We start from the raw sequence: 15,856 nt of genomic DNA, 5'->3' as shown, positions 1-15,856 counted from the left end.
GAAGTTCGTTCAAGTGGTATTTTACTGTACAGGGAAACTTGTGACTCTACAGTCACTGTATTGAGGGCCAGCTGTTATCCTGCATATCTAATCTTATCCCTGTCACAAGGTTTAGAACTAGTGCTGATCATTGCATTCATGACAGTGCACACGATAGCTACTATGACCCATGTATGCAGTTCTTTTTTTTTTCTTCTTCCCTTTGTTAACTTCATTCAGGGGTATGCTCACTGTCAAGTTTCTTTCTCTTTTTTTTTTCCTCACAGAAAAGAAAAAAGTGACTTATTGTTGAGTGCATAGCATTTTTTCTTTCAGAGTTCATGCATTTGACTGATTGGTTTGACAGATACTCCTAGTGGCTTGTCTTTCTCTGAAGGAAGGTGCAAGTCGGCTGCTGACCTGTACAAGTGCCGGTCTGACACTGACACACACACACACTGACACACACACACACACGCACGCACACACGCACACACACACACACACACACACACACAGTGCAGCTCCTCGCCTGTTGGGTTCTGGCTATTGGATTTATTGTGACACATTTAGTTCTTTGCTGATGAGTCCTTTCACCCCGGTTGTAGAGTTCCTAGATAACTGGACTTTTGATATGCCACTCTTTTTGCTTATTTTGGGCGTGAGGCTAAAACTGCTCCGGGATCATCAGAAATCAACCGCACCTGCTGTGTCATTTGCATCTGAGTTTGCAAGTATCTCCATTGGCAGTTGATTTCTGCTTTGATGGAAGGCATGCTTGTTATGTGCAACGTGCGCGTTTCATAGATTTCTGTTTCTGGTCACTTTTTCCTGATTATATCTCCTAATACAACAATGCGCTTTCCCGTTGGCACCTTTGTGCATTCTGTTGTGGCCGCCACATCTGATAGTTTGTTGCACGTGCAGCTGTGTGGTTCTGTGGGCACTGTTTTGTGTAATCACTGATTAGGCACCAGTAGCAGACATTGAGAGGGCACGGTATCCTCTACAAGACTATGAGTGAATGGCTTGAAACTGGCTTCGTTTCTTTCACTGCTACTGCTGTTGTGATGGGCCAATACTTTGTAGCTTTATATCTCCACTTTCATGGATGCTAATTAGTACTGCTTTTCTTCAGTAAATTTACTCTGCATTAGCTCCTCTTTGAATTAAGGCCAGGAGTATGTGTTTCTTTTTTGTAGTTTGGCTCTCTGGCAGCATATGAAAATTGTCATAATGATAAAAGGACTTAGCATGATTTTTAAGATTTGATAAATTTCTGAAAATTCTGTAATGAATGACCTCTGAAGTGGTGTACATGCTTTCTGGGAGGTCCTAACATTGCAGTGACAGACAGCACGGCCGTGGATTGTCCTTCTGGCTATCATAGCACCGCAAAGGTTAATTTTGTGGCGAGTTGCATCGTGGGAGAGTTTTGCTCATTGCATCTCCCCTTGTGTGCCTTCATGAAAATTGGTTTCGCTCGCAGACGAACGACATCCATGGCAGATGACAAGGAGCAGCAGACTGTGCCCGCAGTGGACGATGACGAGGACCACCCCAACTACAAGCCACCCGCGGCCAAGAGCCTCAAGGACATCGTTGAGGCCGACAAGGAGGACCCCTCCTTGCAGAAGTACAAAGAGACGCTGCTAGGGGCCGCCACCGCAGAAGCCATCGTTGTAGGTATGAGCATCCCACGTTTGTCTTTGTGCTCAGTAGCAAAATCGAGTGACATGCACTGAAAACATTGGATGTTACTTGCAGAGCTGAGGTGTCCTTGTTTGGGCACATTAAAAAACACTGTGCGGTCTAAATTAACCAGAGCCCTTGTTGCTAGGTATGGGCTGCGAACTCGGTGAAGGTTGTTTAAAACGGATTGTTATTTTGACTGTACGACCCAGAAGAAATGAAAAGGTCCTTGGGACCTTAGGGCGTAGACTCCCTCTGCAAGGGGTGTTTTCCGGTAACAATAGCACCACGTTACCGATGAGGCTGGCACCCTGCGGTGTGGAGAGCAGGTCGGGGTGCTCGTGGCACACTCACTTCTGGGAGTTCGCGGGCCCACAGACCATTAGAGTCTGAATGTAGCACCCTCTGTTACGGAGTCCCCCACAGCCTGAGTCGACCAAGCAGCATTTATTTTTGGATAAAGTGCATAACTATGATGGCAGTATCAGCACATAAGAGTGCAAGAAATATGTATAATGATAGATACTCATTCTTTATAAATAGGGGTTGGAGTTTTCATTCGGTTTTTATTTTCAAAGAATTGGCTGACTTTTTTCGGTGTTTATTTGCAAACACATTTCCGATTTTTGTTTTCTTTTTTTTCCTGTTAATATTATTTTCTGCTGAAGAAATATCGTTCTTTTTTTTTTTTTTCGGTGAGTTAAGAGGCATTCGTCTACAGTTAAATGTGATGTAGTGTTCATTTTTTTTTTCTTGCATGTTGTTTTATGCACTTTTATTTAATGTACAGTTGGTCATATATACAGCTAATCTCTTGGAAGAAAATGCTATTGTCGTGATGAAAATGAGTGTTATGACAAAACGCATATATAATACATAAATCAACATGTTAGACAAAGGAGTAACTGGAATATTATTTGTTCCGGTCAAATTTTTGGATAAACCTTAAAAAACAAATGTTTCTCTCGGCTTGTGTCTGAGAAGTGTCACGTGGCAAGAAACTGGTGGGCTTTGGTCTTCGTGATTTCCTGGAAGCACTGCGCTGCAAATGCTCTGGTCTGTCCTCCGCCCTTCCAAGTGCCTGCCTTGCTACAGCCCCTCCTTGGATGCTGATATGTTTATGAGGGTAGGGAAGCACAGCTGCCATTCTTTCCCCATTTGCGATCTCTTTCATTGCGCACAATTTTAACAGCCATTGATGCCACATGATTATTTTTAATAATTGCTTTGTTTATTCTATGCTGCTTCATTTTCTTTTACATTTCACATCGTCTGTACCATATCTTATCCACTGCGTGTGTTAACATGTTAAGTTTGTTTTGTACCCTGCCATTTTAGTATGTATTCTTCTTAACCCCACTCCTGCAATAGCCCCAGGAGGGGCTGCAGTATGTATGTATGTATGTATGTATGTATGTATGTATGTATGTATGTATGTATGTATGTATGTATGTATGTATGTATGTATGTATGTATGTATGTATGTATAAATAAATAAATAAATTAATTAATTAATTAATTTGTGAGGCCATGAACAATGCCTCAAAACCCTCAACCGCTGTGCATAATCCAATGATCCGACTGTCCCACATCATGCCCCTGGATTGAACACTGTTGTAATATTCTCCTGTCTTCAAGAGTTCGCGGTGTGCATGAAAAGGTACTGAGCATTTTCGGTTTAAACCGAAAAGTCTGACCGCTGTTTATAAATCGTGTGAAGTAAGTGCGAAGAAAAAAGAAAATGCCTTTATTTCAGATCTGAGCGAATAAGGGGGAACTAAGCTACATAATTTTCAAGAATAAAGTAGTTTGGCAGGTGTCTTGTTTAAAAAACTGCACAGCTGAGCAGGTATTATTGAAATCAATGTTGTGGGGATAGTTCCTGATGTGTCGTTTGGTGGAACTTCTTAAAGGTGTTGGGATGCTTTATATGGTGCAGAACCGGACAACCCAAACCGTGTGCTCGTGAAAAAGCTGGTCTTGGTGGTCGAAGGACGGCCAGACGTTGTCCTTGACCTCACAGGTGAGTCCTCATCCTCAATGCATTTCTTTCCATTTGTGGGAAGGCATTGACGCACATGGATTTGTTGTCTCAGAATGCATGGCATTGCGTTTGTCTATACAAGGTGTTAGGGCGGGCATTTTTTCATAGTTTCTCGAAGGATGCGTAAGGCTTTCCACTCTGCTCGGGTTTGGAGCAGTGAAAGCGTCACAGGTGCTTTGTGACAAATCAAGATGCCAGTTTAAAAAAAAGATGAGGGCACACTGAAGCTTTGCCTTTAAGAATATGACTGAAAAACTTGAACGGCTCCCTCCCATTTGAATGCGTGCGCTTTGCTACTTGCCTTATCACTAGCCCCTCAATTAGTACCTCCTCACACGTGCTCATTAGAGTACAGTAGTAAGCTATCACCTCCCAACATAGTATGCATAAACCTTAATTTAACCGAACGAAAGTGCCTGCGTGGCTTAGGGGTAGCGTGTGCATTCAAGAGCCTTGGAAGGTTGATCCCTGTCCTGCCCTTCCACCTCAGATGAGCAGTCAAAGTGGGCAACTCCTCCCAATTTTGTCATACCATGCGGGCTCATTACGTCGTATGACGCGCCAGAGAATCATTGTCCGGTCATGTCTGCCAACTACCACCACCTGCCAGAGCTGTGGTTTTTCACTCACAGCTGCAACATTGACATTAGATTTCCTGCAGAATGGGGCCTTTAACGGTGTCAAATTTGAAAGAAAAAAACAAATAACCAGAGCGCGCATGCTCACTGCAGACCGAGCATTGGCCAATGCATGTTGTGAGATAATATTGGAAATGAGAAGATCCTGCCTCTTATCGTATACGCTGAGCAATCCAGTGTCCAAGAAAAGGGGATTCATAATTTTAATTTGACATCGCAGATTGCAGTAAACAGATGGAAGTGCTGTTTTGTAGTGAAATGCTGTCAGTGTGGCTCACCATGTGACTACATAACTGCGTCACTGAGTTCCTTTAATGAATGCACACGAGAGGCAAGTGAGCAAGATGAAAAACCACTCCACAGCAATAACAGGAGGGAGGAATGCACCTAGTTGAGGCATTCTAGCCACATGCTTTAGTTAAATGTGCTGAGCAAGAAGCATTCTCTTCCCAGTGAAATTGTGGAGCAAAAATGACATGATTTCCTTGTAATGGGATAAAGCTGCAATGTGTATGTTGTTGGATAATGTTCCTTTGTTGATGGAGGTGATGGGAATGGAGGAGAGTGACATGGTTGTTTTGCAGGGTGCTGAAATGTACTACTTGTCATTACTAGGCAGCAATGGAGGTTCTATAATGCGAACAGCAAGAGTACAAGAGATTGGAACTATGGAGCGCTCGTGCCTTGCCCCCTTCTTGTTTGATCTTTGGAACTTGGCTTTAATTACTCACTAGCCCTGAACCTTTCTAAAGGATGCTGTTGTGTCTGTGCATGCAGAGGACATGGAACAGATCAAGAAGCGCACCTTCATTGTGAAGGAGGGAATCCAGTACCGGATCCGAATTGAGTTCTTCGTGCAGCGCGAGATTGTCACAGGGCTCAAGTATGTCCAGAAGATTTACAGGCATGGACTCCAGGGTGAGTTGCGCCCATTTCAAAGTGGTTGAGCATGCACATAAGCCTTCAGTTTGGCCCCTAAACATTACTGGATAGCACTAGCATGGTTGGTTGGTTGCAACGTTGCTCCCTAGCATGGAGACAGTTTACAACTGATGCTTTCTTAGCAGCGCACTTGGGGACACGGGTCTTGCGGACCAAAAAATCGCGAAAAAATCACTTTTTAGAAAATGTGATTTGCGAAATCAGTAGCTCTTTATCTACCTATCTGCTAAGTTTTTCATCTCTAGGGTCGGTATTTTAGTCACAATGCCAATTTATATAATCGATGTCGCCCAAATTTGGGCCGAAAACGACCCCCGAAACAACCATTTTTCGCGAGGCGTAGCTCCCATTTTGTGCGCGGCACCGTAGCCATCTTGGTCTCATTCGAAAGAGCCGCCTTTCGTCTTCAAATTGACGCCTCTGCTGTTTACATTCGCCCATTGGTCGCATAAAAAATAGCAAAAAAAGAAAACGTGGCATTTACAATCCCATTGGCTTTCGGGGTGCACGTGACGATAAGGCGTCCCCGCATTGGTGGAGCTGGCTGACGGCGTCTGCTAGGCGCGCCCGAGCCGCGGGGAGACGGCGGAGACGTGACGCCGGCCGCGCTTGGTTCCGAACCGCGAGGTGCGTTCATGGCAAGAATTTGTGAAAAAAGTAAAAAAAATAGTTGAATAATCATCTCAAGTGATGCCCTGCCCCGGCTGTGCGCGCTCAGGCCGACGGAAATCGTGCTCCGAACGATCGTGTGTACGAGCCTGAAGTAGGCCTAACGTGTTCCCCAGCACGGGGGACTGCTACTGCCAGCGGTCGCACCCGCCGCGACAGTGATAACGCTGGCCGCAGATGAGCAGAAAGATAAGCTCAAAACAGGAAAAGCTTGAACTCGCGCCAACTCTAGCAACGAAGCGGTAGACGGATTGTGTTCGTAACGATGACGGCAGCGCGGCGGACAGTCCGCTTGGCGATGCGGAGTTCACGATCGTCAGATCTAAACAGTTTGCTGAGATTGGCGAAGCGTAAAACATACGGCGGCGATATTGGCATTTAAAAAAGTGAAGGGGGTAAGGAATCGCCGTCAAACTTATTCTCCAATGCGTAAACTGCGGGACACGTCGTCTTCGTAGAGCTCGCCGCGCGTTTGCGCCGATCAGACCTCGTTCATAGTCCTTAGGGAATTCACTTGCTTCCAGTGCAATGCAGAGCACCGGGAAGCAGCAAACAGCTCCAAATTACATTTCTTTTCCGCAATAAACGTTCCTCACCACGGTCTTGATGCGAGGACATAGCAAAACGACGTACGTAAAAAAAAAAAAGAAGAAAAAAAAAAACCGAAACGAAAAAGTGACAACTGAATGTGCTGCAACTGCAAATCAAAATGAAAGAGGCGACACTTGGACGTTGGAAAGCAAAGAGACTACATTCCTGGAGGTTTATAGCCATTTTAAATTGTAAACGTGTGCATTGCACCAGTGAATGTCTGAGAGCAGAGAGGAAGCGTGCTTCCTCTGCAGCTTTTCAGACTGCAGCAAAACGAAAGCAGAAGGGCAAACCCAATGCAGATTACTGTCCAGGAGCCTTCTAGGCCACAGTGGCCTGCATTTCTACAGTTTTTGTTTGATTAAATTAGTGTTTGACATTGCAATTCGTTTTTTCCATTTTTCTCAAAATGAAAATTTTGCCTACCCTTCTATTTTGCGGGTGGCATTGTGGCTCTCCTACTCCTTAGATTGTAATGATTTTTATTTTTACTGGCTCGTGAGTGTTAAAGGAACACAATAAAGCTATTATACAAGGTCTCAACTGCATGAAAAATTTTTAAACATACGAAGATGTAGAAAGGGGGTGGTTGCACTTGTGAAGCTGAAACTTAAAACTTCCATAACTTTGGCTTGTAGTAAGGCAGGAGCACAAAACTTGTTTTATTGCGTTCCTTAGACATTCAAGAACAGATCCATGTGCATTTTAGCAATTTCCCTTCAGTAGATATTTTTACAAGCTTCCCGCAAGTCTGGAACAGCAAAGTTGCTGTAACTACTCAGCAAATTTATGTAGAAGAAAACTAACAACATATTTGAAACCAGCACAAGAATTTACATAAACCCTGCAAATTTCATACTGACAGGACAAATATTAAGAAAATTTTGCTCAAGACCCATGTCCCCCCTTAACCAGTTCAGATATATTTACCAAGTAATTTGGTGACTCTCTTGCAGTGCTTTGGGTACTGGCTTCGACTTTTTTCTTTTCTGAATTTGTGCAGTGCAGTCATGTGGGTTGAAAGGTGTTTTTCTCTGAGCTTTTATTCATACCATTTGCGAAACCCATCGCAGGGCCATTGTATTGACGTCCCAGTCCAAAATTTATTATGTTAGTTGACCACAACACCTGTTGGCTGTAAAACAAACAGCATGCAAGTTGGCGTGCTGAAATTATGGATAACTGTGTGGCATTGCCTGGCAGAAATCTGTCAAACAGATGTGTAGTAACAAAAGTGCACATTCAGCTAGGGCACTAAAAGCTAAGATTTTTTTAAGCTGAGTAACGATGAATAATTTTTATTTGCCACCCCTAGTTGGCTCCTCCATGTACCCCTGTAAATGATGATCAGTTTCACAACTGGCATGACCAAAGAGCTGTGGTTTATTCATTTGTCCTACTGCTCAGTCCTTGTTCTGAATACCTACCCCGCCGGGGTGGCGCAGTGGTTACGGCGCTCGACTACTGTACCCAAGAAAGCGGGATTGAATCCCGGCCTCAGCGGCTGCGTTTCGATGGAGGCGAAACGGAGTGGCGTCCATATGCTGTGCGATGTCGAAATTTCCGGAGTCCTCCACTATGGCGTCTCTCATAGCCTGAGTCGCTTTGGGACGCTAAACCCCAAAAAACCAAACCAAACCAAATTTCCGATACCTATCTTTGGAGCAGCAGAAAAATAAATGTCATTCTGACTGTGCCTGCTGTCTCGAAAGCGGTTTCCTAAGCACTCAGCACGTTTCTTCCCAAATTTGTCTGACTCATAACCTTCTTCAGCACAGCCCACAAAAATACTGTAAAAATGTGCGTACAAGATTATGAGGCTTTTTTTTTTTCAGATTACAGTCAAACCTCTATGTAACAAACCTCCATGTAGCGAATTCGTTGATATTACGAAGTGTTTCAATTCCCCAACGCCACCCCCTTTGAAGTGCATGCATTTGAAAACTCCATGTAACGAGCATGTCGCGGCGGTTGACATTGATATAACGGACTCGCAGCGCCGACTGTCTCTTAGCTAGTGCCGAGTTAGTGGAAATTGGGCAGAACCCTGCAAGTTTAGGGTCGATAAACATGAACTGAAGTGAGAGGAATGCCTACTATAAACTAGTGAGCACAGTTGATACAACGCATCGTGTTTCAGTGCCGATGCCATATGTCTGTGGCAGACGCAGCAGTGTCCACTGCTTTCGCTGTCGGAACATGAAACTACAATAGTTCATACTTAAATGTGGCAAAAAATAACAGAAAAAAGGCACTGGTGAGCAGTGCGCGTTCATTGTTGCCACACGGTTGCTCGTGGGCTCTCGTGCGTCGGTAGCGGAAACAACGAAGAACGCTGGCAACGCGAGGCAGAGTCGGTTTCTTTGGGCAATGGCGGTGAGCGAGCGTGTGCGTGGCGGCGGCGGCGCCAACGCGTGCGCCCTCCCCTAGACTGATAGACTGATTCCTTCTCCGCCCCCCTTTCCCCGCTCCCTCATAGACTCGTGAAAATTTTTCGTTTCGCAGAGCACCAAAAGTGGTGGCCGGTCGTTAAACAGTGGCCAGCGCTTTGAAGAAGTATGTTGTGTCATTGCGGAGGTGGTCTACTTTTAAAACTCCCCGAATAATTTATGTTGTGAATCCGGACACCCCCAAAATGCTCATGTAGCGAATCACGTAGTTTTGTTTATAGTCTAATATGCTGCCGCATGGAGTAAATGAGCTTGATAATACTGTCGCTCAAGTGATACACCCTAGACAGAATTACATTCAAAAAGCAGTTGTCAAACGCCATACGACAATACGGACCGAACGAGATTAGCGCATTGCAGCAGATGACAGCGCAGCTGGCGATACCCAGCGACCGCCTCCAGCTTCGGACCGCCTGCTAGCAGCGCTGGTGCATTGCCGTCTGCAACTGTGCGCGGTCAGTTTATCGTGCTGTGAACGGTCCCGCAAGTCGTCAGATTTGCAGTATTTGCAAGGGAATGTAGTGTGTCATGCAACATGATGTCGGGGTGTGATACAAGACGTTCACAAAAAAATGAGAAGGGTTCAACACTGCTGAACCGAGAAAAATGTTGTGGTAAGTTTTGCTTACATATGTTTTTATGGGTCGCCCTCCAAGCTCGCACACCCATACGTTTTGCGGTGTTTTAAAAATACTTCGCCTCGGTAATGAGATTTTATACTTTCACGATCTGTTCTAGGATGTTCATGGTTGCTCTGTGCTAAATAACGACATCATATGTGCCCTGTGAAATGAAAAAACTGCTTTGAAATTTTTCGGTTCCATGTATTCCTATGGGTGCTAACCCAACTTTTCACTCCCGGTCGGCTTAGCCTGGAGACAGTAGCGTCACCGCATCGTGCTTACGTCACAGATCGGTGTTGGTCTATTTGTTGTCAGCTCACTGTTCGCTTTCAAGAATGCAGGACCCCGCCGGGGTGGTGCAGTGGTTACGGTGCTCGACTACTGTTTCCAAGGATGCGGGATCAAATCCCTGCCTCGGCGGTCACTTTTCGATGGAGGCGAAAAGCAAGGCGCCTGTGTGCTGTGCGATGTCAGTGCACGCTAAAAATCCCCAGGTGGTCGAAATTTCCGGAGTCCTCCACTATGGCGTCTCTCATAGCCTGAGTTGCTTTGGGACATTAAACTCCAGGAACCAAACCACACACCATCAAGAATGCCAGGCAGTGAAAAGTGACATGCAATATCTGCAATCTCGGACTTGTTTACGCCGCTTAAAAGAGGGCTTTAGATTTATCTGGAGCCGTAGACAGTGATTTCTGTCACAGATGTGTTCACAGAATGTTCACAGATTTCTGTCCGCTGACCGCATCCTCAAAATCGTGTCCGCAGCAGTTGTGAGTAATTACGAAGTAGTAGAGGTTAATGAGTGGTGTCGATAGAGAGTGGCGTAATGTTGCTGCTGAAAAATTAATTAGGCCATTAAGTTAATTAGGTAATTAATTACAAGCAAAGAAAATGTAAAAGTTGTCCACAGCAGTTGTAATTGAGAAAAGGTAGAGGTTAATGAGTGGTGTAAATCGATAAAGGGTAACATGTTGTGTCCTAAAAATAATTAGGCCAATAAGATATATAAGTAATTAGATGCAAGACATGCAAAATCGTGTCCGCAGCAGTTGTAATTGAGAAGTGGTAGAGGTTAATGAGTGGTGTCGATCGATAGAAGGTGACGTAATGTTATGTCCGAGAAAATAATTAGGCCAATAACTTAATTAGGTTATTAATTAGAGGTAAAAAATGTAAAAGCAAAAGCGAAAATTGTCTCATTAGTCAATGGCTTGGCACCATATTTGAATGTATCAAATATTAAAATAGTTAATTAAATTAGTCAGTTAAGCTGACGTCAAGGATGTGATGTCGCACAACATGAAGTCGAGCCAAAAAAGGGGAATCTAAGGGATTGGTGCACAATTTTTAAGTAGTTAAGGCAGTCAATTAGGATGACGTCACCCAACCGGAAGTAGAGGCGAAAAAGGGCATAGGAAGGGATTGGCACGCAACTTGAAAGTACCAAAGGCAAACAAAAAGAACTAATGTGACGTAGAGGATGTGACGTCACGCAACCGGAAGTAGCGCCGCAAGAAAGCATAGGAAGACTAAAATGGCTAAACAAAAAGTGAATTAAGGGGACAGGGTAGGCCCTATTCCTCCCACGCATTTTAGCCTATGTTTGGGACCCTTTTTCTCAGAATCTGCTGGGGTTAGAACATTCATCTTGGTATCATTGTAATCAGCAATCTGAGGTAGTGATACTGAACTAGGATTATTGTTTCCCGAACATTGGATTTTTTTCTTTGCTTTTTTTTTTTTTTACTAGGCCTACCAAATTTTTGACCCAAAATTTGCAGTAAATAGTATTCTTTAAATTAAAATATTCTGCACTACTAATTCTAGTTCAGTAGACTCTCTGTAGTCTTTACTCATTACTTCCAAAGTTTTATCTCCATATCACCTGTAGTTCCTGAAAAAAAAGTCAAATGCAGCAATATTTCATGTTTTGAGATAATTGCCTTTGAAGTGGAAGAAGGAAAATTATTACAATACTAACTTTAGAAATAGATACTGATACAATTTTTTCAATAGCCACCAGCATGTTAGTCACCACCATAATCAATATTTATTTTCTGTACCAGCTACATTGCTCTCCCGACCCCCTTAGGGACCTGTCGTGTAGCCATCAGTACGAAGTATAGTCACCGTCAGTCAGCTTCACATAACCACTGCACTGTTAATTGCGCTGCAGAAATTTCGAATAACCTCAAATGCCAACCCGAGCCATGTTGCTCAATGTTTTTCGTCTGGATGTCTCCACCCGAGGCACTGACAGCCAATTTACAGAGCTGGAAGAACGGGCCAGCAACTCCTTGTCGTGCAACATCTTCAACCAGCTGAAAATCCTCACCGCGTGCTTTACACTAACAGTTTTTGGCGACGGCAAACGAGAGAAGGTTAATATCAATCAGGACATGGCTACTGTCATAAGTTTTTCCATTATGGTTTCCATGCGTCTCACTGAGCGTGAAAGCTTCGATGCAGACACGCGTGGTGACCGCGGCGTCCATTGCTGGATTGTGTTGCGGAGATTTGGTGTCATTGCTGATCGATTCATGCCTCTTCCTGTGGAAGCACAGTCTCCTAAACCACTTCTTTCTCTTCGTCATTGGATGAGCGCTTCAATCCAGCTTCAAAATATCCAGCTTCAAAATAAAGAAAATATCAGTTGCCGACGAAACACACCGAAGCGCGAACAAAATGCTGTGAGTCGCGAGTAGCCCAGCAGCATATAATTATTTCCTTGGCTAAAAACAAAATGTGCTAGCCAGCTTTTCACTATTGTCAGATCGGTGACAACCATCCCGCTAAATGTGAACAAAATAGACGTTGAAAAAAAAATTTTTTTTTCAAGTTAGGAGAGGCAAAGGTCTCAAGCAGGTGTCAAAAGGGGACGGTGCGGGTCACTGCCTTGGTTTCGAAAAATGTCGATTTCGGAGTAAATATTTCACGTGCCGGTAAATGAAGGACTGGACTATGTAAAGGATAGAATAGGGGTTTTGATTTGCAGAAAAATAAAAGATCAAAATTTTTTTTCAATTTTGCCTAGCCTGTTCTCTTAAGCAATTAGCATTCATACTTTCGCATTACTCCAATGCAGATTCTGCAGTGCTCTTTAATTTTTTTGGCTGAACACATGAATGAAGCCAATTGCCTTAATGTCTGAATGAATCTTTCTGTAAAAGACGCCTGTGTTTGGTCATCCTTGGTAGAGTTCGTGTAAAATCTAGTCCTGAAATGTAGTTCGCACTTCACAATTGCATAAGCATTTTGCAATACTCCTTTCTGCCACTGCCAGGTTCTTGGTCAAGTTGAAGTAAAAACATGGTTTCCACAGTACAGAAACAACAAACAAGACTTGCAAAGTCATTTGCCCGTGGCTACTACTGATGTACATAACCCGATCAGAGGTGTAAGGAGGTGCTTAAAAAAGCGAAAAAACAGCTGAGGTGCTAGTCAACGGCACCTGTGTGTCATTTCTTGCTGCGTGCTTGGCATTGTTCATAGTATCTAGTTAGCACCAGTTCATTGAGTTGCCTGTTTACCTCTGACTCTGGACTCAAAAGCTGAACACCGCACTCATCTCTGCTGTCCGATCACTGTAACTTGCGCAGTCGAAAAGATGAACCAGATGGTGGGCTCGTATGCACCCAAGAAGGAGATCCAGTCCTTCACGACGCCCCAGGAGGACATGCCATCTGGCATGCTTGCCCGCGGCCAGTACACTGTCAAGTCTCTCTTCACCGATGACGACAAGCACGAGCATCTCAAGTGGGAGTGGACCTTTGAGATCAAGAAGGACTGGGACTAGAGAAGTCTGTTTTTTCCTCTTCTGCTGTTGACCCTATACAACAGAGTGCGACTGCTCTGGACTGCGCCTCTCCGCGATTTCGGCTGCCCTGCCTGGCCAGTGGCAACATACACACTTGCAACTAGAGTTATTCGGCGGTCAGATTGTGCCAGTTTGTTTTTCATGCATTGTGTAAAACGGGGTGCCAGCAGTGAGCGCCTCCCGGCTCGCATTAGTGGTTGTGTTTCCGCCTGTGTGATCAACAATGGTAACTGGAGTGAGGGTTGAAATGAATGTCCACCGCAAAGTGGTATTGGGTTCCGGTGGTGTCGTCATTGCCAAGGTAGGTTTAGCAGTGGTTATTATTGAGTCAGCCACATCAAAACCAAAGATTGTTTGCAAATGTTTCTTTGCGACTTGTTGGTTGTACAAAAGGCCTGCTGACATTTATTACTGGCGTGAGAGTGTTGACACTGTGAGAGCGCACTTTCCCAGAATGCGAGTTGAAATTTGCTGTTGACTGCATTGTTCCTGGCTGTCATGCCTGCAAAAGTTCTTGTGCTATTGGTTCATATGTAATATGCACTGTCTATGCTTGTTTCAGTGCACATTGATTTCCTGAAACATTAGTCGTTGATGACCATGTACTTTCTTGACAGTCTGTGATTGAGATTGTTGGCATGGCGTTGCAACGATCAAAGTCTACCATTGCTGGCTGGTTGTGCACTTTGCAAATCTGTGTTAAGTCTCAACGTTGTGAAGGCCACAGTGAGCTACTTAAATTTACACATGCAATGTTAAAACTGGTCGTATATGTGTGTTGGTGTAGTGTTAACGAATCTTTCGAAAGCAGTGTGAAATATGCAAGTGGTTTGCTGTCTGACTGTCTATACAGTAATGGGAGCATTTCAGGTTTGTCTTCGTCAAGGTTGTTGGTCATTAAACCTTGGAATGACCTGGACTAAATCTTAAGCGACCCGGTTAATGTGAATGAAAACCTGTGAATGTCAATGAAGCGATATGTGGGATTTCATTCATGGCTTGTTGCCACTGGCCATGCCATTTTTTTCTCTTGGGAGGTCGCGAGACGCTGAAGTTAGATTAGAGCATCTTTCCCACTCTCGCTGTACATAACGAGGTGCCGTTTCTTTGCTTCTCATTTTTTGTTTTCTTGTTTCGCAGTGCAAATTTACTCGACCTGCGATTTTTTTCCAGTCCGTCTGCATTCTTTCTTTCCTTGTACTTGTTCTTGTTTTCTGTATATGAATACCTCGGTTCTTATTTAACTGGGACCCTTTTTGTTTCTTCGTTAGCCATGATTACTATGTGACAGTGCCGATTCAATTTGCCGGAAGAGAGAATGTCAAGGCATTTGTTGTGGGATATCCAAGCGATGGTTTTACCGCTCGCCTAAAGTATGTGAGAACTGCTTTTATGCCTGGGAAGACGTGACGATATAAATATTTTGATAGCGTTGCTGGCTCTTGAAGTCCGGGATGCCAGTAGACTCCTGTACCGTGAAGAAACCTGGCATGCCACGCTCAACTTTTGTAAGTGGATATTAGTGTAGTACTATAATGCTTACTGCAAAGCACACTATGCAAGACCGGCATCTTGAGAGCCATTCTTCTTCCGGAGCCAGCCGTTGTCTTCCCAATATTTCATCTGATCTAGCTTGTACAAGCTTGAAATACCATTTGCTGCGTTCCGAGTCTTTTGTTCGCGGGTTTATGCTTGCTTGTTCTCTGCTTCAAAATGATTTCTATATTACCACCTTCATGTCTCTGCTGCTGTGGAAGGGTTTATTTCTGTTTTACTGCCATGAAAATGTTGCCAAACCGTTGTTGACTGTCCTTTAGCGTCTTGCAGGCGTATTTTGCGAAAGCGGCAGACCGCAGAAAAAGCCGACCAAATGTTTTTTTTTCTTTCCTCCTATTTCTTTCCCCAAATAGTACTTGGCCTCGTAAGATCCTCCACATATTGTTTCAACTAGTTGCTCACGAAAGTTGCAATTTTTGTGCCACGCGGTTGTTTAATGGTTACACCTAACGCATAATTACGATTCACCAACTGTAAACATGCAACATTATTTTAGTACACTTCTGTATTCTGCATGTGGCACATCTTGCGCTGCTGCAACAAACCTTGTTATGTGAGCGCCAAATCAAACGTTTGTCTAAATTAGTTGTATTCGCACGTGCCTTGGGTGTGTCTATCACGTAAACATGTGCCTGCACCAATAATGCACCAATAGTGTGTGAAATGTTTTGTAATGAGTAGCATTTGGAGCAGTATGTCCTGTTGGCACCATTGTTGGCTGAAAGGTTATACTTGAGCTAGACCAAGCCTTGCCGGAGTCCCTTCCATTTTTGCACAAGCGAAGAACAATATGTGTTATTCTGCTGGCGAAAGATGCCATCCACTGCAATAAAGCGTGTGCAACAAATTTA

At 44.0% G+C, this 15,856-nt stretch overlaps 1 protein-coding gene across 2 annotated transcripts in view; it reads left to right on the top strand.

Moving 5' to 3' along the window:
* The window catches only part of RhoGDI (rho GDP-dissociation inhibitor), a 20,343-nt gene extending 4,487 nt beyond the window's left edge, over positions 1 to 15,856 (top strand). For both annotated transcript variants that reach the window (XM_084604865.1, XM_084604864.1), the window contains exons 2-5: positions 1,469 to 1,665; positions 3,611 to 3,694; positions 5,131 to 5,271; positions 13,231 to 15,856. In XM_084604865.1, coding sequence (XP_084460991.1) covers positions 1,482 to 1,665; positions 3,611 to 3,694; positions 5,131 to 5,271; positions 13,231 to 13,427 — 606 coding nt within the window. In that variant the 5' untranslated portion in view covers positions 1,469 to 1,481 and the 3' untranslated portion in view covers positions 13,428 to 15,856. The remainder of the gene's footprint in view (positions 1 to 1,468; positions 1,666 to 3,610; positions 3,695 to 5,130; positions 5,272 to 13,230) is intronic.

Source organism: Amblyomma maculatum, chromosome 5, assembly GCF_055883805.1.
Source record: "Amblyomma maculatum isolate TAMU_Amacu chromosome 5, ASM5588380v1, whole genome shotgun sequence".
In the NCBI taxonomy this organism is placed as follows: domain Eukaryota; kingdom Metazoa; phylum Arthropoda; class Arachnida; order Ixodida; family Ixodidae; genus Amblyomma; species Amblyomma maculatum.
This window is presented reverse-complemented; position numbering and strand designations above follow the sequence as displayed.